This window comes from Hippoglossus stenolepis, chromosome 3, assembly GCF_022539355.2.
Source record: "Hippoglossus stenolepis isolate QCI-W04-F060 chromosome 3, HSTE1.2, whole genome shotgun sequence".
Taxonomy (NCBI): Eukaryota; Metazoa; Chordata; class Actinopteri; order Pleuronectiformes; family Pleuronectidae; genus Hippoglossus; species Hippoglossus stenolepis.
Window position 1 is genome coordinate 13,150,640 of NC_061485.1, and position 20,458 is coordinate 13,171,097.

The following is a 20,458-nucleotide window of genomic DNA, read 5'->3' on the forward strand; positions in this document are numbered from 1 at the left end:
GACTTCAGTTTCAAGGGTGGTGCTAATGTTGCCAATTACAACACTTGCTATAGGCCATACAGCACTGATAGCAATCATCACTGTGAGCGTTAGCACACAGCTGGTACTGTATGGGTATTTGGGATTGGCCGATACTCAAAGTCCAGTTACCAGAAACATCATCAGGAAGGGAAAAATGGCATCAGAACATCTTTTTCCAACAAAACTGATACTATGTCTATATATGACACCCGTCAGCAACCGGATGAGCATCACCATCTTTGCTTTTTCTCTGTTTCAACAATTAGTTTGTAATTTTTACAACCAGCCAATACGGCACGTAATAGAGACGCATACTAATGTCCACACACACAAAAATGTAAACTGACAAACACATTCTCAAAAACAGATTTAATCCAAACATTTGACAGGAAAGTTTGGTGAAAGGTTTGCAGTGGGAAGATGAGAATATAGGGAGACCAAGTGGTGCCGACTGGCTGCTGTGATTCACAAAACATCCACCTTAACAAGTCCATTTGCTGTCTGTCTTGTCTGCTTGACACATATGCGAGTAGATGAGTGGAGCAAACTAAAGTGGGGGATGATGACCGTCAGTCAAGGGCATTCATCTCCTCTCAGCGGCTGTATGATGGATATGATGGGAATGGAGGGATTTGAAGCAAAGGGATAAGGGGCTGGAGAGGGGGGGAGGGTTGTCAGAAAGGAATGCAGACAATGGGAATGGTATGGACGGGTGTTGAGGATTGTAGTTTCGTAACAAATTGAACCCAGAGTGACTGAATGAAAACCAACTATTCTAGTTGCAATGATGCACCATCCATCATCACCACCTGTCTCGTTTCCATGTCAAAGGGTCTCTGTGAAGAATAATGATCTGACAAGTTGATAACGGAGATTATCAGAGGTGTGAAGGAAGACCTACATCACCAAACAGGTGGTACACTGAAGTGTGATCTCATAAGGAAGCAACTTAGACCACCTCAATGTCACCAGCACTCGAGGTAAGTTTGCAATATCAACTGAAATGATCTCGTAATGATCTTTCCCAACACTAATGGCCTGCTAAATGAGAGGGCCTGAGAAAATAATTACAGGCTAAAAAAGACAATTTACATTCCAATAGGTTCAATTTGTGCTTTGAACGCACAAGAAATGTCATTCAAGATGAAACATGTTGGCACCCATTACACTTTTAATGGTTAATGTGAATTGTCCGCTACAGGCCGGCCCCACTCTCTCATCTCAGCCTGCCATTAAAGCCAAGTTAGGGAAGGTCAGTCAGAGTGATGGGCTGACAGACCTATAGATTACTGTCTGTATGTGTAATCCACAGCCTTTTTAACTCCCCTCGCTGACTGACGCACTCGGCCCTCCCTTCTGAAACTCCAGTGCGTGTTGGTCTGGCAGCTTTCATGTGTGATGGACAGATGGGACATCCTACTCCATGACCCTGTGGCCTTTGTCCACACCCGTGACCAGAAGGGTCAGAATGCAGGGTGTTGCTTTTTAAGGGCAGCAGAGAGTGGATTTTGAATGGCTCTAGTTAGTGATATATTCATATAACTACCTCCGCCAAGGAATTTCTTCCACACACCAGTTGAGGCTCTGATAAACTTGGTGACCTCCTGGTGCATATATACATAAAGTACCTCTGCTTTGCACTTTGTCTGAAGAAGGACTCGTGCCCAAAGTTTTACCTGGGAGGTAATTCAAGTTTATGGGAGCCTCAACAGGTCTTGTCTTTGTCATCAAGTTTGGATGTCCGTGCTTTTGTACAAGTTTTGTTTTCACCCCTTTCCGTTTGTTTCCTGGTTGGATTCTCTGTAGGATTACCCAAAAACTACTGAAAAAGATTTTCAGGAAACTTGGTAGAAGGCTGGGACATAGGCACAGAAAGAAGTTTATGTTTTTTGTCATTTTTACAGATTACCAAGGGAATTAATCATAGATCTTGGTGAGTAAAATCATTCATATTTAGGGGACTCATCTATGACTATGTGCAATTTGATGCAGATACAAGGTGCCAGGCAAAAGTAAGAAACCGGTTCAGAGCCAGGTGGATAAAATCCTACAAAGCAACATAACACGTGTACTCTAAACAAACCACATCAACATTCATTAAGTTAATACAACACAGCAGATACTGCCCAGCAGGCATGAAATGGGCAAATATGATTCCCCCCCTATCCAGATTATAGGTTTTATCAATCACATGCACCAGGTTGAACAAAACTCTGCCCTCAAATAGAAACGTGGAATCAGAAAATGGCTGTGATTTCTCTGGCATGTTATTGTTGGCAGCTCTGCTCAGTGAGACTTAGTACGCACACCAGCAGAGATAGATAAGAACTGTTGACCGTTCCAGCATTTAAACAGCCCGGATGCAACACATTCAAAACCACAGCAGCAGCTCAAGACCCGCCAATGATTTGGCTTTAGGCTCACACCTATAACGAAAGCAACACGTCTGAACATCCAGGTGGGAGATGCTCGGTTCAACAAAAGAAAGTGTAGCTGGAGGCACTTGTTTTGATTGGTGAATGAAAGACAGATATGAGGTATGAAAAAAAAAAAACAAGGAGGGGAAGGGAAGAGGCCTTATCAGTTGGGAGGAAGACAACATGCGTGACAGTGGAAAATCTTGGTCACAGTTCCTCCAATGCGTCCTCGCACAGGGTGTTGAAGGAGGCCAGTGATTGCACAGTGAAACATGGAGGTTAAAAGAAATCCTCTGATCCCACACTTTCATTCTTCGTCATAAATCAGTGCTTCAGCCTTCCGCTGTGCACTGATAAGACGACCAAGCGCAGTCTGATCCACACCAGGAAGAGAGAGAGAGAGAGCTTCTCTCTTTTCTTAGCAGCCTCTCTCGGCTCGATCCTGCACACACTCCGTCTCTGCTATCTGTTTTTCATTCATCAGATCTGAACGGCAGACACTTCTGCTCGAGGCTTGTTTGTTTGCAGCTTGGCCATATTTTCTTCCAGCAGTATGGTTATGATCATCTGACGAACTGGTGAATCATTTGCAACGTTCACACAAGAAAAGAGTTCAGAGAGCAATTGATCGTCTCGAAATCATGCAAAAGAAAAGAAAAAAATGAAACGGAGCCTGCAAGCATTCTGATGAAGAATTTCTTCAGGCAAACCAGGACGTAATCTCTACAGCTGCTTCCTTATCTTAATGGCTTTGCAGTCACTTTGCAGATTGATGATGGAAATAGTCACCGTGTTTATTGCAAATTTATGATATTTAGCATTAACCTTTGCAAAGCACCACTGTTTAAGCATTGTTAATGGAATTACCCATTTTTTATTTTCTGCCCTGAGTTGGACATTAAAAGTCAGATTTAAATCACTTTGATCTATGTGAGACCTGGTACAACAAAAATTAAATAAAGTGAACTAACAGCTTTAACAGTGAAATAATACACTTCCCAGCTACTTAGCATTGTGTTACATAATTGTTTGGGACTTTGTATTGCATAGCAAATGTAATTTACCAAGACAAATTGAGGTTTTAGGGGCAGTTATATGTTTGGTATCGTATGGTATAGTATTTAAGTTATCAACAAACTTTGTTTGGTTGGTTTTTGCATTCTTCAACAAGCTAAATTTAAAACTTTTTAAAGACCATAATGAATAAAATTAAAGACCTATGTGAAGTTTGACAGATATTCCAGGCCACACTTCACAAGGTTATGTAGCCTAGTAGAGAATAACCTGTGATACTCTATGCTACCTTACAAACTACAGGCAGAGACAGTAGGTTTCCATCTTTCCCAGGGCCAACCCAACTGTACTGAGATAAATTGTGACTGGGTGTCAGTTCCACACTGGTCCTATTGCAGCGTACTAATATCTGTATAGTCAAGAAAGAACTACAACACACAGAGACATTACAAACTATGCATGCCGTCAGAACATTTCTCATAAACGCATTTTTTTTAATCACAATGGAAATGGTGTTAAATTAAAGTTAAAATCCAATTTAACCTAAACATTTTTTTTACCTAGCACAACTTCTTAAAGACTTTAAGGCCTCAAATTCCGATAATTAAATTTTAGACGTAGACCCTGATAGAAATGATACACAGTGATGCTGGTCATGTGAAAATATTTCAAAAAAGCTGATGCTGGGCTAATCTGTGCAGAAAAAAAAAAGAAATAATAGCTTTTAGTGACACATAGGAATGCAGTTAAATATCCCAGCATGCAGTGCAGCGTAGCAGCTAAAATCTGTGAAGTTCCGGTTGCTTTTATGGTCTAATTGGCTCACAATGTATTGCCATGCTTTGTGACTAATTAATCATGCATAGCTGGTTTAATGGGACAGTGTAATCCGGCCACGGTAGTGAAAACGAAATTTCATGCTGTGTATGTGAATGACGTTAGTATAATCAAAAGCCTTGGAGTAATGAATTCTAAGCTTTTTATTCTTCCGAAATGTGATTACACTTGAACAAAGCATCATTTAGGCTGGAGATCTTCCCAAAGGCAAAAGACATTTTTTTTGTTTCCTCCGTCTGATTCTCGGCTGGGTCAACCACATTAAAACTAGATCTGTCAGCCGCGGAGAAGAAAAAGTTTGCGCCTTTGTGTTTGTGCCAGGAGGTGAAGCTTCCTATGAGCTCTGTGAGGGGCTGTCTGAGGTCTTCCATCATTGTAGCGCAGCGGAGCACAAGGTCCAGAGGAGCACATCAATTCAGCGAACATGAAATCCTACAGAACATGAAAGCCCAGGATGATAGCCAAGCTCTGAGTGATGACTGTTTCAGCATCTGTGCCAAGAGGAGGAAAAGTGCAAGACGAGGAAGATGAGAGACGGAGAGGGAGAGTGGGAGAGAGAGAGAGAGAGGGAGGTAAAGGACAGACTGATGCTTTGAGCGTTAGTGCCGTGCCAGTGTTGTATGCCACTCCCCCTCCGCTTCCCCGGGGACATGAATGAAGTAAATGAATGATGGACCCAGCCCACACAAACGCCTCTCTTCTATTGAGACCAAGCAGCCCATTCACCGGGATGAGTGAGGCGTCGACACCAACAACAACAAAAACAACAGCAACATAGGAGGCCCTTGCTCCTATTTCTCATGCATACATATGTATGCAGTCACACACACACACACACACACACACACACACACACACACACACACACACACACACACACACACACACACACACACACACACACACACACACACACACACACACACACACACACACACACACACACACACACACACACACACACACACACACACACACACACACACACACACACACACACGGACAACATACCATCAGGGACACCTAGAGAGGGTTCCTGAGAACAGGGCTGACTAACAAAGCTCGGAGGCAAAGGGGCGTGCATGGGGCAGGCATGGAGAAAATCTTGGCATCACGTCAATGCATCAGTCACAATGATTGCGGATGAGAGGCCATCTCCTCCCCTCCACAATCAGCACATTATCAGGGAGCCCATCAGTGCATGAGCGCAGAAAACAAGGCCTGGAAACCTCATGTTCCACCACATTCTACCCCTTCCTTCCTCCTACGCTCGGCTTTTCTCTGTTGTTCTTGCAGGATGAGACTGGTTCAGGGGGTGCTTGCCCACACAGGGGTGATCTCACTCAGAGATCTGACCTTCAAACTTAGGCAGCGCTTGCCGAAAAAGCCACAGCAGCTAATGGAACTTGGGGGAATAAAAATCCGATTGAAATGAGATTAATCTGACAAGGAGGGCTTTGCTATTTACCAATCGTTTACATCTCAATCCTTGAAGGTGGGCTTGGTAATGATGTTAGCATCTGACTCGGGCTCAGTTTTCACCAATTACGCATCCTGCACAGAGAATGTATGAAGAGCGTATGAAAGTGGGAGAGAGAGAGAGAGTTGTAGCTGAAGCTGGAGGAGAAGGAGGGGATGTTTCTGCTTTTTTAATCCAATAGTGAAACACAACTAATGCAACCTCCCACAGGATCATGGTCAGACTCAACCACAGGCCTCGTTTCTCCCATAATCACAGAGACAGCGCCTTGGTCCTCGTCCAAGGTATGCACACACATAGAGGCTCCATAGACTTCCAGTCTGAATATCACACACCTGAATCATTTCATGAGGTCGCGGGTGTTTGAGGTTGCCCAGCTTCTGCCTTAAAACAATTTCAACTTGAGGAAAGGAAAGGACGCACTTCCCATAAAGCATTGCCAAACTGGCACAGAGCAGGAGACTTTGATCATATGAACACTCTGCAAGAGGAAATATTTGTACTATCATTTTGTATCGTCGGTGAGAGGACGTGAGGTTCAGAATGCACTTTGGGCTGTGCTCCAAATGTTCTCCTGTGCCAAATAACTTGAAACACTCCCTCTAAGGAGACTGGTATGACAATATGCAAGTGTGAATAAAGACTATGCACTTTTCATTGAACTAAACATTGGACCTCGTAGTGCGAGGTTATAGCCGGGGCAGCGGCACAGAAGATGAACTGTGGAGGCACTCCCGAGCAAGTCACCAGCTGAGGTAAACCATCTCAACCGACACTCATACGCAGCTAATGGGAAACAGACGCACAATTTGTCCAGGCAGCGTATATATATCTGCCTTTGTGCACCCACACTCCTCTCCTCCTTCTCATTCTCGAATCCCACCATCTATCCACGCTCTCCACCAGATAGCAAACCTGACACTGATGCCCTGCAGTCCATTAGCTCTCTCAGAGCCCCCGTCTGGGTCTGCTCGATTGCTTCACATTTCCCTCCACTCAGCCTATATCTTCCTGACAGTCACTTCTGCTCTCGCGCCCCTTATCTGACTCTGTGTTTTCTTCCTTTCCTCCTGGATGTTTGAGCTCCTCGGGCTCAACGTGTCAGTCTGAGTCCATAGGGAGGACTAAAACTCACATATAGCGTCACTGTGATGGGGCTGCAGAAAATCACCTTGGACACATGATATAAACTATCCCTCTGCTCCAGGACGGTCCAACTGTTGTCCTCCCCTGACCCGCAGAAGTTCCAACACACAGTCTGAAACCAATATCAGTTACAATGACGTAAAACAGATGCAGGCACCAAATTGTTCCATTCTATGCAATCGGAGGGTTTTTGGAAATGTTGCTTTAATAAATCTTAAAAGACTGATGATCAAATTTATTGTTTATTGAGATACTGCAGATAAACAAACTGCAAACCCGTTTCTGGAGATTAAAGCAGTGGCTTGATCCTATTTACTAAACTGCTTTGTGGTTGCTTTAATGTTGTAATCTCAAATAAATCATGTCTTCATCACTCCCAGATGACCTCTGAAAACATCACAAACAAAAGAGTATTTGGAGATAAAAATTCTCATTAAATATATTAGGGCTGTATCTTATGATTATTATTTCTGTCAGTGAGTTATTTGATTTCTGTCTGATCTAGTGAACACCAGAAAAAAGTGACAACTGCCCTGAGAACGACAGCAAACCCTGACATTTGAGAAGCAGTAAACAACAGATTTGTATTTCTGCTTGATAAGTGGATCTATTGATGACTAAGTAATGTAGTTATTTATAATTTATGGTCAGTTAAGGTTTTTCTCAAACACACAAGTGGCACAAAGTCAGGGAAAGTTGAATCTGAATCAGTGAATTGGATGTTTAATAATATCTTTTTCATAAAAGCTGTGGAAAAAAGAATTTAAATTGTTTATTTATTCATTAATTTTCTATTATTCAATGAAACAAATGAATGATTCATAGTTCCAACTTGAAAATATTGCCTCTTTGTCGCCAAACAAGTTCAAAATCATAGGTTGTTCTCAGGGTCTCATTGACATTGAATGCAAACACACACGTACACATTTATAAATGCAACCATATATGACAGAATGTGTCCAAAGTGGTTTCCCACCCTGAGGGTTCAAAATGGCCGTCACATGAGGGAGGTCAATGGCACTGCAGTAACAAGATCCCGACACTGACAGACAAATGATAATGAAGGATAGCTGTCTGAGTAAACAAGTGGAGAGGTGCCCTTGACCCGCTGTCTCCTTAATTTAGTCCGGGCTGCAAACACCACCCCCCCCTCCTCAAGGTCTCCCACACCTCGACCACATCTGGAGAGCATGTCCAGCCGACTGGAGCCTCAACATAAAGAAACCAGTGCTTCACCTTCTCACTCGATAAACCCTCTGCAACAACCTCACAAGATCACACCTCGGCTTTGATCAAAGTCCAGCATTTAGCTAATTTATTTTCTCATTTGTCTTCTCTAAAGCCTCGAAGCCTCGGGGCTTCTTTGCTTCAGGATTTCCTACGAGCAGATGAGACGGCAGACATCAGGGGAAATAAGCACAATGCAGTGATTACATCCCACCCCTCCTCTGCGGAGGAAAATTATTTGAACCCGATTCGGTTTGTGAGGAGTGACAGGTAGACGCTGCTATGGAAACCAAACCAAAGCAGTGTCATATATAGCTTCTTTACAGGAGCTTTGCAAGTCGAGCGCATGCACACACACACACGCACACAACCACATGAACTTGACATAAATATTAAAGACTCTCTCTCACACTCCTCTGTCACTTTGAATCTTTGGAAAACCACAACTTGTAAAATCCGTTTCACTCCAACTCCATTTCTAACCCATCAACTGTTTTCCTCAGCTCCTCGGCCCTCCTTCTTCTCTCCTGCAGGAGGTGGGGTTGATCACAGCCTGAATATTAATCTGCCTCTAATAACGATTTAAAATGCACCTAAAGAATTATAAGCTCTGCATTGATCTCTGAGGCCCGACTGAAAAAAACAACAACAATTACAATCGCAACATTAACCACTTTATCTACACGAGCCAATCCAATCAAGTTCCTTAAAAACATGACATCAGTCTGATGTACCACTGTGGCTCACACCTATTTTTATCCCGTCTGCCACATTTTGATCTAACAAAAATTGGCTGCGGCAGCGTCCAAGAGACACAAAGACACACCAGGATGTACACTACACACACACACACACACACACACAGACACCATCTATCACTCACACATCCATCAAAGTGTGGCTGCCTTTCGCTCCCTGCTGTGTTGGCCCCCTTTACACAGAAGACAGAGAATTGTGAAGGGGCTATTTATCAAACCCGCAGTAAACTACCATTTACATATTAAAGATCCTTGGAAAAAAACGACTATCACAAAATTCTTTAAAAAAAGAACTGCACTCTTGGACACCAAGACATGAGAGAGATTTACAAAATGGGACGAGCTATTTCAAGCATCTTATATCAAAAGTGCTGCTCTTCTTTCTGTAAAGACAATGCTGGATGACTCACGGATGGAGCTCTTCTAAAGATTGGGTGGGCATTCAATTCTCAGAGTAAAAAAAAGATGAGCATGTTCATTAAAAAGTCTGGTTCTTTGGTTAAAAGAAAACACAACCCCGTACTATTCAGATACAACTTCATTAGGAAATTAACAATCACGTTGTCAAAATTCAGTTGTCATTCGTTGCTAAACCCAAATTACCTTGGCTCATCGGAGTTCCCGGCACAAATCTTCTCTTCAGTACAAATAATTAAATCTAAGAGTAAAACACCTAGTAGCTGCAGATTGGAATAATAAACAGCAGAGTGATTATTGTTGTCATGTGGATGTTGTGCATTTTTATCACCTCGGGACATGGCCAGCATTAACACATGCTCGGGCATGGGCTCTGCATGTCAGCTCAAGAAACACTCAAATTATTCAAATCTAGGGAAAAGTGATTTCAATCTACTGCCTTTTCATTTGATTTGAATGTGAATTATATGTGACATCACTAAGTAGGTAGGGGGCCAGTAATTTGCAATGTGAAAATGACTCACACAGCAGCACAATGGAGACACTTAGTTTCGACACATCTTACCACAGCACTCACTGCATGTGATCTAACCCTTCTCTTCACTGAGATAAATATGTCCACACACTCCTCCCTTATATCTTTCACTGCTCCCTTACAAGTCTGCATACGTTACAGACCCCCAATCTCCTCTTTCACCTTTCGAGTGTGCTACAACAGCACGCCCCTGCAGTGGGCAGCAGACATGGGTGCGCTCTCTCCTCCCTTCCGCTCACACTGCCAACCTCTTATCAACACACGCTAAAACGAGGAGGGTGGGAGTGCAGAGTAAAGGCGGAGGAGGAGGTGGAGGAGGACGGCGAGGCAGAGGAGGAGGAGAGGGAGATAAAACGAGGAAGAAACAAACAGGAGGGACACTATATTTAGCAGCTGAAGCTGTCACCTTCCGTTTTTCTCTCCTGAATAATCATAGTTTGACAGCATGCATCCTGCAGAGCAGAGGTTGCTGGGATGCTCTACACCCCCACCCCTCCTTCTCCTCTTCCAGCAGCATCATCACCATCTCTGGAGAGAAAGTAGCAAAGTAATGTAATAATTGCTGCAGGCTTGCGTGCAACAGCCACCACACATCATGCACATTTTTCAGTGCCCCTGTAATTCTCGAGTGGATATTAAAAGAAGAGCAGCAGTAAACTGGACAATAAACTGCTACAAACATGTACAAGCCGTCTGCATATAGAGAGCAAACTGTATCAGAGTACGGATACGTGCAAATGAGCTGCAGTAATAACAGCAACCAAAATACAAAATATATTTCTCAGTATTTGAAAGCACTATCGGGCTGGGACAGCAAAACACTGTGACAAACGTGTTTCCCCTCACGCAGCGATGATGTTTTTCTGCTGGGAAAGAAGTAAACAAGCACAGCTGGTAGGTAGAAGGGCACACAGGATGTGGATTAGATAGTGCTGTGCATGCGAGTGTTTCAAATGGTGCATGATGGGACTTTAGCCAGAAACAGCTTATTGACTTTTTGTGGAAAAACAAGCAGAGCAGTGCTTCTGCTACTCTCAGCTTGTTTCCAAAAAAACAAACACACGCACAAGTTATTTGTTTTGGAAGAAACATCGCTACTGCGATAGTTTCACTCACTAGTTAGACTGTTGTCCTCACGAATCCAGAGAACATGACAAATGCATCTTGCAACTGTTCACAGAAATCAAATACATTCTCTTGCATGTTCATTCAGACGTTTGCAAAACATTTCTTCCTTAACGACAGCTTGTTGCGAATGACTAGCCGGGGAATTGGGATGACATGAAATCACGATTACCCCACAAGTATTGGCTGGACCGCTGACGAGGTCATTATTAGGAGTTATGGAGGTGAGGCACTCCCTCTATCCCTAACTTTGGGCTTTTTGACTTTGCAGGACTTTTTTCTTTTGAGCTAAAAAAGCACAAGATGTCTCCTTTAGAGTACTTGTGGTGGCAAGTTAACTTTTTCTTACATAAGAAAAGCACCATGTCTTTCAGGTTTGTCTGGACTCCACTGGCCAGACTTAAGATCCATCCTGTGTAGCCGGGGGTCATCCGCCTGCAGACAGGTTCGCTGTGGATAAGCTTTCAGCGGCTCATTGATTGCTGCGAGGCTCGGCTGAGGCACTTAGCTCTGTCTCCAGTGTCACAGTAATAAGTAAGCAGACTGGGCGAGGTACGAGTGGATAAACTTTGCTCGGTCGTCCGTGTAACAATCTGGGGAGAAGCAGTAATATCTCATGGGGAGGGAAGGATGATTATAACTATGATACTTTCTCTTTCACAGGAGGAGTCAAAAAGTGAGAAACAGCAGAGGACCACCCACAGAGAGGCATGTCACAGACAAAGGGCTCTTCTTATGCACTATATATACATACATAGATCTGCCTATATACAACATAATCTGTGGGAGCTGGGATCTATTGTTATAGAGTCAGAAATAGTACCAGCAGCAAAGTTCAAACTGAGTAGCAGCTCCTAATTATTCAAAGAATAAGGAGGTGGAGGAGAAATTGGCCATTTCTGATCTTAACTCTAAAAACTGGCAGGCGCAAAGAGCCGACAGTAAAGCTTTTGTTCAGGCGTGACAATCGTCGTCCCCATTACGTGGGACAAGAGAACGTTTCGGTAAGAGAGCCCAGGCAAAGATTGTCCCTGAGAATGAGACCAATTACAGGACTGCCTGCGTGGCTTTGTCTTTTCTCCTCGGGCGTTCTTCCCAGAGCTAACGCTGTGCCCAGGTGTTCCACGGAGGACTGAAGAGGCCGTAGAAAAACAGAGTTAAACACTTTCAAATGTTCCCGAGGATTAGCCTAACAAGCTATTACTTGTTAATATGGTGCCATTCTCCCACAGTTTGAGGGCAGTTAACCTCGGGTGTGACTGGCTTCTGTTTGAAGGGTCACAACCTTGCAGAGCCCTTCACACTAAAATAGCATGCGATTATAGACCTTGTTTAAAAGTAAATATAGGAGTTCTCAGCTGCTGATCTAAGCCGGCCATGTGTATTCATGAGAGCGAATACACCTACATAACTGGACAAATGTGACCTTTTGTTTTTGTAATAACATCAGGCTACATTTAATGCTGGCTTGTTGTAAGTGTGTGTGTGTGTGTGTTTCTATTTTCCAAGCCTTTTGAAGTCTGGGTTGATGATCTATCCCTACGAGCTTTAAAGGGACATTCCTTCAGTCTTAGCCTGTGTTTGTTCTCTTGGTATTTATCACAGTTAATAACTCAGACTGCACTAACACACTCAGTAGCTACTTTAGGAACTTCAAAAGACAAAATTATCAACTTTGTTGACTCTGTAAACCTTAGTTTTACAAACCACCGGCAGTAAAAACTTACTTACTCACTGGTTAATTGGTTTATTTTTAAGATGAGGGTACATGAAACTATTATCCTGAACTAGAATTTTTATGTTGGCGGTGACTACAGGAATAGGGTGAAACAGCCAATTTGAAATAAAGGTTAATTTAAATAACTAAATCAGAGCCGAATACCAAAGTACAGGAATTTCTTAGACTCGGTGCCAGAAATAAAACTTAAACGTGATTTTAAATGTGATCAAACATTTTAAGCATGGGAATCATACAGATTGTTGTTGTGTAGCATTTTAGGAAATCTTGCATTTAATATAATCAAATTTCATATGTATAGCCCATATTAAAAAATAACACTTTTGCCTCTCAGGTCCTTACAGTCCATACCAAGTGCGACATCCTTTGTCCTTATCCCTCCACAAGGGTGAGGTAAAACTACCTATAAAACAATATAAATTTGTCAATACAATCCCAACATGGCTGAAATGTAACGATTAATAAATTATAGTTTACGTAAATGAAATTTGAAGGTATTTGTGTATTTACAGCGCATGGCCACTGTGAAAAACAGCCATAATACTGTCTATATATACTGTATGTCTCATATGATATTACCAATTTTCTTGGAAGGTGTGTTCATATTTACAGTATAAATACATAACCCGGTATCTGTTGCTTTGACAGAGGGCAAAGATTTTAAAAGCAAAGACGACGCCTTGTGTCTCGTATTTCAGCCAAAAACTTTAAATATCAGCTTCATAAAATGCAAATAATCAGTGGAAAGTGACACCGTATAACCGTCACAGAAAAACGTACGAGGCCGGGTCCCGAACACAAACTCAATAACACAACTGATTCAATTACATGGCTCCAGTTTACATACAGTGAGTCGTTTGTCCCACTTTGTTTTATCATCAAAATTGAAACGCTTATTAAAAATAAACTGCATCTGTCGTCAGGAGACACATATTACAAGTCAACCAAATCTGTGTGTCAGCACAAGACAGACATTATGAAACCTAAAGCAATTATTTGGTTAAGCACACTGGCACATGAAAAATTAATAAACGCACATTACGGAGCTATTCCCTGCAGTACGCTGCAAAACCAATACAATTAGGGAATGCACAGCTTAGGTGCATTTGTAGACTCCAGCTATCTGAAGTTGCTCTGTGAGGCATAAAAGTCACCTCAGAAACTAATTAAAAACAAAAGGAACTCAATTAAAAGAAACAGAAAATAAATGACCTCCTTTCTACTGAGAAAATGTGAAACCGGTCGAGTGTGAAATTCAGCTCGATTATAGAGAGAGAGAAAACAAACAGGTAAGCAAAAGTATCTGCGAGGCAGGAGAGACTGTCGCTGGTTTCAGACATGCACTGGAGCCCGCAGATTTTCCTGAAACTTTCCAGAGGGGCTGTACGTGAGAACACAAATTTCCAGAGTCAGTTGCCGCACACTGTTCCTGGCAACGCCCAAGTAAAAACTGTGCAGAAAATCTCTGAGAGAGCCCATGTGAGAATAGAACAAGAAAATGTCCAGAAAGGGGACGAAAACGAGGGGCCCTAAATGTAGAAGATGCAAACAACTTAACAAATTTGGCAATAAGGGCCGACCTTGGTGTCAACGTGCCGTAAATAAAAACATATGTGATTTCCACAGCAGAATTTAGACGTCATGTCCTTCTTCCTGCATGTTCCACCCAGGCTCCAGCCCTCACCTGAATATGCTGGACATTTTCCTGTTGCTGTTAACGTGTCCCAGACGGTCTCCTGCTGCTTTTCCTCATATGTGAAAGACAAAGTTTGGAAAATGTCTACAGCCAATTTTCCCAAGTTCATGACTGAAAACTGCTGGACGAACCTCCACTGGCAATGCCCTTCATTTACAAAGGGTTTTCATCGGTTTAGTAAAAGACCATGACACCATCACATCTGTCACCAAAATGTGTCTTTCAACATTATTCATTATTATTATGACATCAGTTTTTGGATTCCTAAAAGATTGCACTCATCCAAACTTTTGACACAGCTTTGATCTGAAGTGTAGCCATTTTGTAAAACAAAACAAAAAAAACTTGGATCCGAACTTGTCAGAGGTTCATTAAAATCTTTTGCAGAGCTTCACGTGGACACGAGGACTGTGCCAGCACCAGACACAGCAGACTGCACCACTAAGACCTACTTTAACTGGACAGTTCAACACACAAAGGGTCTGATGGCGCACTGGCAAACATTCATAACACGCTGGATCTCTGAGTGCGGTGCCCAGCCAAGTGTTAAATCTGACTTGATTTCAGAAGGGAGGCGAGGTCACACAAAGGCCTGTTTGGGGAACAAATAGCAGCCATGCGATTAAATGAAGACATATTCTCTGGGCCCTGAATAGTCAGAACAATGAGCAGAGCATCTCCCCCGACACACTAACTCTGTACAGGACTGGAGGAACAAATGCCAGGGCTTGTGGAGCCCTAAATTCAGACAGGGCCAATAGTTTACCCGTGAACAAGAGCGAGTAATCAAAGTAACTGCCGACAGAAGTTGAGTGTTACGCCAGTAATCAATACATGTGTGCAGCAGAAACACAGTAACTGGGTCACGGGGCACAGCAGTAATTCCAGTGGCTTACCTTTGAAGGACAGGAAGATCCTCGGAGCGGAGAGGGGCTCATTAGAGGAGGTCAGCACCGCGGATGACAAGGCCAGAAGGGCCAGCAGCCAGCACAGTTTGTCCCACAACATGGTCCCTCTGTTTGTTAACAGGGGGGGAAGGAGGGTCCGGGAGCTGAGGGACACAGAGGGACGAGTGTCAGACAACAGCCGAGGCAAGTTCACCTCACAAATCAGATACAGCAACCAACCCTGACTGAGCCGCAATAACCAATCAGTTTACTTCTTCACACGATGATTTAGATCTATTCAAGCTTTTTGATATTGAAGTCATGAATCAGGGATCAGGGGCGGATCCTTAATTGCACCTGTTCTTTCAGTTGTCTTTAGGGTGAAAAAAAAGTAGTCACAGCGTTTCTGACAGAATAAATTAAATCTATGGCAGTAACGAGGTTGCAGATGCAGAAGGTAACTCTCATGCACAACAGATTCTGAGTGACAGGTTCGCAGTCTACTGAGACTTCAGGTACATTCTCGCATGAGAGAAAGAACTGCATTGATGCCACCACAGCAGCTGAAACTATGAGGTCCGACTGTCTGCATGGACGGTAAAAACCTTATGGACCATAGTGTGAGCATGTGGTAGCGAGAAAGTGCGATCGAGCATCAAATAGTTCTTACATATCAAGTTAGAGATATTTTATGCTATTTTGAGAAGTGTAAACAGATTTAGTTCATCAAGGAGCCAACACAGTCTAGATAATGAACAGGTAACACTGAGTCATTTACTAACAATACATGCATTTTCTAAGCGTATTTGAAAAAACACAAAGTGCTTGAACAAGGAACAATTTTCTAAATATATTCAATGATGTGTGGCTTTGCACAAAACTAACACAACTAGATACACCTCATGAATACACTGAAAAAAAGAAAAATCAAGCAAAGAACCTTGATGCAAAGCCTGATATGTTTCTGTGCAGCCCTTCTATATCTGGTGTGCACAATTGTGGAATCTAAACCATTTATATCCAGGTTCTGTATGCAAGACAAATAATATAAACTTGAACCATAAAATGCATCAATGCAACTGGATTTTCTAATGAGACTTTTATTGTAATGGACATTGTCCTGCACCTCCACAGTTAATCCTGCTGCGTGGCTTTGCCTCTGCGCGCTACGGACGCAACACTGTGGACGCACGGAGTCTCCTTCCAGCTGGAGGAGCTGCCCACACCTCACCACACCTCACTTTTCACAATACGGAGAAACAAAACGCGCTCGTTGAGAAATCACCGCTGCTATTTTACACCGAGGGGCCGAGTTTTAGCAGCGGCACCACACACGGAGGTGCTGGTGCAGCCTGTGCGCGCACTGGCACACTCTCAGACTAAAAATCACAAAGCGCATCAACGTGCTGTTATCCGCTGAACATAATAACATCCAACACATAAAAAAGGACTCAGCTCTGGTGACACAATAAGCAGCACAGAAGAGCAAGGAGCGTGCCAAAGCGTTTGGAAACAACTCCAGTGTGATTATCCACGCATGGCACTGGTCTGACTTGTAAACGTGGATCTGGAGTCTTGAGGTCAAACTGCCAGTCGAGGCTTAAAGATCAAGTTCCACGCTGAGCCCCGGAGGCAGGACAGGACTCCAAAGGCAGAGACAGTCCACCAGAATAAAGCGTGACGGCCTCTCTGAGTTATGAGGACTCGAACATGAACCACGTGTCATTTATTTTTATGGGGACCTTTGGATTTTTAGATCGTCAGGTGTTAGTGGGCTCCTGCAGGAACATTTGATCACTGTGAAGGGCGAAGGTGCAGCGTCACATGCAGAAACATTTAACTTTCAGTGCCTCACAATCCACGTTGCACGCACACACACACGCACGCACACACTTGGCTCTGTTTGAGTATAATGGCAATTTGGGAGAATAACTCCCACGCACCAGAGATACAGACAAACCGCGGGCGAATGGAAGTGCATCGTAAAAGCCATTCTTATCTTGAAATAAGACAGAAATCATTCCACTTTCATAATAAACACATTTATATACTTGCAGATGCAGCGCGTGGATCATTCATTTTAGCTCGACTCCACCAAATGAGGCTGGATTCCTGCTGATTTATCTCCCTGATTAGAAATTAACTTGTCACGTTACCAAAAGCAGCTTTTACATTTTGAACCTACCTCCTAGATGCGTCCGGTGAATATTGTGCCAGAGCTGGTGAACATTTAAAACCATCCACCCAAATCCTTTGAGCTCCTCTGTCCGCACGCAGGAGTATCAGTGTATCCGCCGCAGATCCCGCACGATTATCCCAGAGCCAAACAAAGCTTGGATTTGAATCTAACTTGACGCAGCCGCTTTAAACTTGAAGTGATCTCTAAAGCGCAGATTCTGTGTTTGTTTCCCCCCCTTTTTTGGACGAGGTAAGAAACAAAAGAGTAGCTCCTGGAGAGATGAGATGAGCTGAGTGGAGAAGAGGAAGAGGAGGAGGAGGAGGAGGAGGACCGTGCGCAACGACGCTCAAATGTGGAGTGAGGAGCAGCGGCTCCTCGCAGGTGGATAGACTTGAGTCTCCCAGGCGGTGGACACACCCATGGGGGAGGGAACATACACCTTAGCATCTCCACGCCGCGCCCCGCCCCGAAACACCGCACGGTCCACGGTGCAGAGGTGAAGGTGGAGCTGGAAGAGGAGGAGAGGTGTCTTTAAAATGTTCCAACAGACAACTCATTATAACGTCTTATGATTTGATTTGATTCTAGGTATTGGTGGCAATCAAAACGACCTTTAGGCTGCTTTTATATTATGTTAGTGTGATTTGATTGATTCAAAATGTTGAAAATAAACCTTGAAATGATTCCTATACATTATTATAATAACACAATCTATTTGCATTGCCGTTAGTATTTATCTTTGGCAACTAAACAAATATTCACTGACATGTACATTCGAGACAAGATAACGATATTATGGCTACATACATGTATATACATATATTATAATTAAATTTTATGTCTATAAAAAAAAAAAATTATTTCTATAGTACTCTATTAAACAAGCTCACAAAATGCTTTACAAAATACATGGGAATAAAACGTTACAAAACAGACTCACAAAACAAATATATTATAAAATTGATATTAAAAATAAACAAAATCCATCAAAACCAGTTAAAAATCATGCTTTCCTTTTAAAAAACATGTTTTAAGCAGTAATTGAAGTGCTTTTATGCAGAACCAGAGCTGTGTGATGCTGATGGCAAGAGCCCGGTCACCCTTAGTTACCAGCCTTGATTTAGGATTTACTAATTACTGGATTTGGGGTTGTATTACTGTTTATAAACTGAGTGACATCTTAAATTTAAATATTCCCATAATTAACCAATGCAAAGACTCACTGTAATACAGCCCACGTGGAAGTTTGTGTTAATGCAACGTGGCCGTTATTTTATCTGAGGGATATGACAAATTCATCACAATGCAACCTGCGTCCAAACTACGTCAATAAATTCAGTGCTGAGCTCAGATGATCCACGGAGATCTGTTCTTCGGATGACTGGAGTAGTAAGTCTTCCTCCAGAGGCTGTTACAGTTAAAAAATAGAACTGAGGTCATTTCTCAACTAGATTAGCCTGCAACTGCCTGCTACTGATTTCTATTCACTGCACTGGAGCCAGGATCAAGTTTAGCTGAGAGGCTTTCAGATGCCCGCCCTGAGCCAAGCAATTGTTCAGTATCTGGTGGTATTGGCAGTCTCACACTGTGGTACAGTGTTTGCTTTTTGAATGAAGTATGAATCACATGCTGTATTTTGACTCCGGCGTAGAAGAAAAGAAAAAAAACAGGCAGACAAATGATATCAGACGAGAAGAAACATTTTTTATTTGGTGCTGTAACAGCTGCTGTGCAACAGGAATTCAGCTGCACGGTCGCTTACCCAACCGTTGAAAAGTGGCCAGATGCGGGATAAGGTAGATTTCCTCCGCCACCTCTGCGACCTGACAGAGGATCACAGGCTCGGGCTTCAGATAGGCATCAGATATTCATGGGCAAATGGAGCCTTAAATCTTTTAATCTCACTCGATCCCTCCCCTGATCACGATGGCTTATTGAGCTTCTTATCCAGTCAACGCGCAATGCAGCTGATGCCCAGTGTGCATGCTTATTACTCCATAAATGATAAATACAGTAGCTTAGATTTCGCGCAGATTAAATGGAAACTTATATATAATATATACAAAAAAACTTTAATATAAATTTGCCAAATACAGTGACTTTCACTTGGACCCAAATGATTTGCAATATACTGATTCATTCAGTCATTAAAGGCTGGGAGGGTAACTTGTTTCTGAAACACTTTTTATCTTATTTGTTGAAATCCTCTTCACGTCCCAACAGCCATAAATAAATATGGTTGTCTTAAAAATGACAAGACGGGATGTGTCGACAACCAATCCTTTCCCCAGACCGGAGTCTTCACAAGCCGCAGAGGCGGAGAGGAATTACACAGATGAAGCAGAGACGATTGATCGAGTGATTCACGGAAAAGTTGGCTTAGCAGTTTTGTCAGGCGGTGCACGTCCATGTGTTTTGGGGGGCGTGGCTTTAGCGAGCTGGCCAATAAGAGAGGGTGGGGTCACTTGCTTTGTCTTGATAGCTTTTCCAAGATTACCAAACCCAGCTTTAATTCAGTCCAAGACTAATTCGTTGTGTCCTTATCAAACATTTGTAATGAAGATAAGTTACATTAAAAAGCTCCCTTTTGCTGACTGATCCTCTGTGAATATGAAGATACTGGATCTCTGGTCGTATCTTTCAGTTCTCTGTCCTTTGATAGATAAAATAAATTCATTTCATTAGTGGATGCCGTGTGAAACCAGGCTCTGATGCTCTGAGCACAGAGGAGGGACGAGAGCTCGGCATCAGCATTTGTCATTAGAAAGTGTTAAATTTCCCTTGATAGCAGCAAAGAGCTCTGGGAAACAATTACCCCTCCACACCTATTAGCACATACGCACACACCAGGAGACATTTATACGTTTCAGTCAAACTGAATCTTGGACGAGCTAAAAAAAACCGTCAGACTGGCTCACAAAGACGCAGAGAGCTCAACATATGCAGGTGGGCGTCATGTTTGAAGGGTGGTCTGTGCACCA

At 42.9% G+C, this 20,458-nt stretch overlaps 1 protein-coding gene across 4 annotated transcripts in view; it reads right to left on the minus strand.

The window, feature by feature from the left end:
- Positions 1–17,842, minus strand: part of sema3fa (sema domain, immunoglobulin domain (Ig), short basic domain, secreted, (semaphorin) 3Fa) — a 52,008-nt gene extending 34,166 nt beyond the window's left edge. For 3 of the 4 annotated variants that reach the window (XM_035151582.2, XM_035151581.2, XM_035151580.2), the window contains exons 1-2: positions 17,484–17,841; positions 15,308–15,462 (exon numbers count right to left, since the gene is read on the minus strand). In XM_035151582.2, the coding sequence (XP_035007473.1) occupies positions 15,308–15,419 (112 nt within the window). In that variant the 5' untranslated portion in view covers positions 15,420–15,462; positions 17,484–17,841. Of the gene's footprint in view, positions 1–15,307; positions 15,463–17,483 lie in introns of all 4 variants that reach the window. The other variant, XM_035151579.2, reaches the window with a different exon arrangement.
- Between the last annotated feature and the right edge of the window lie 2,616 nt (positions 17,843–20,458).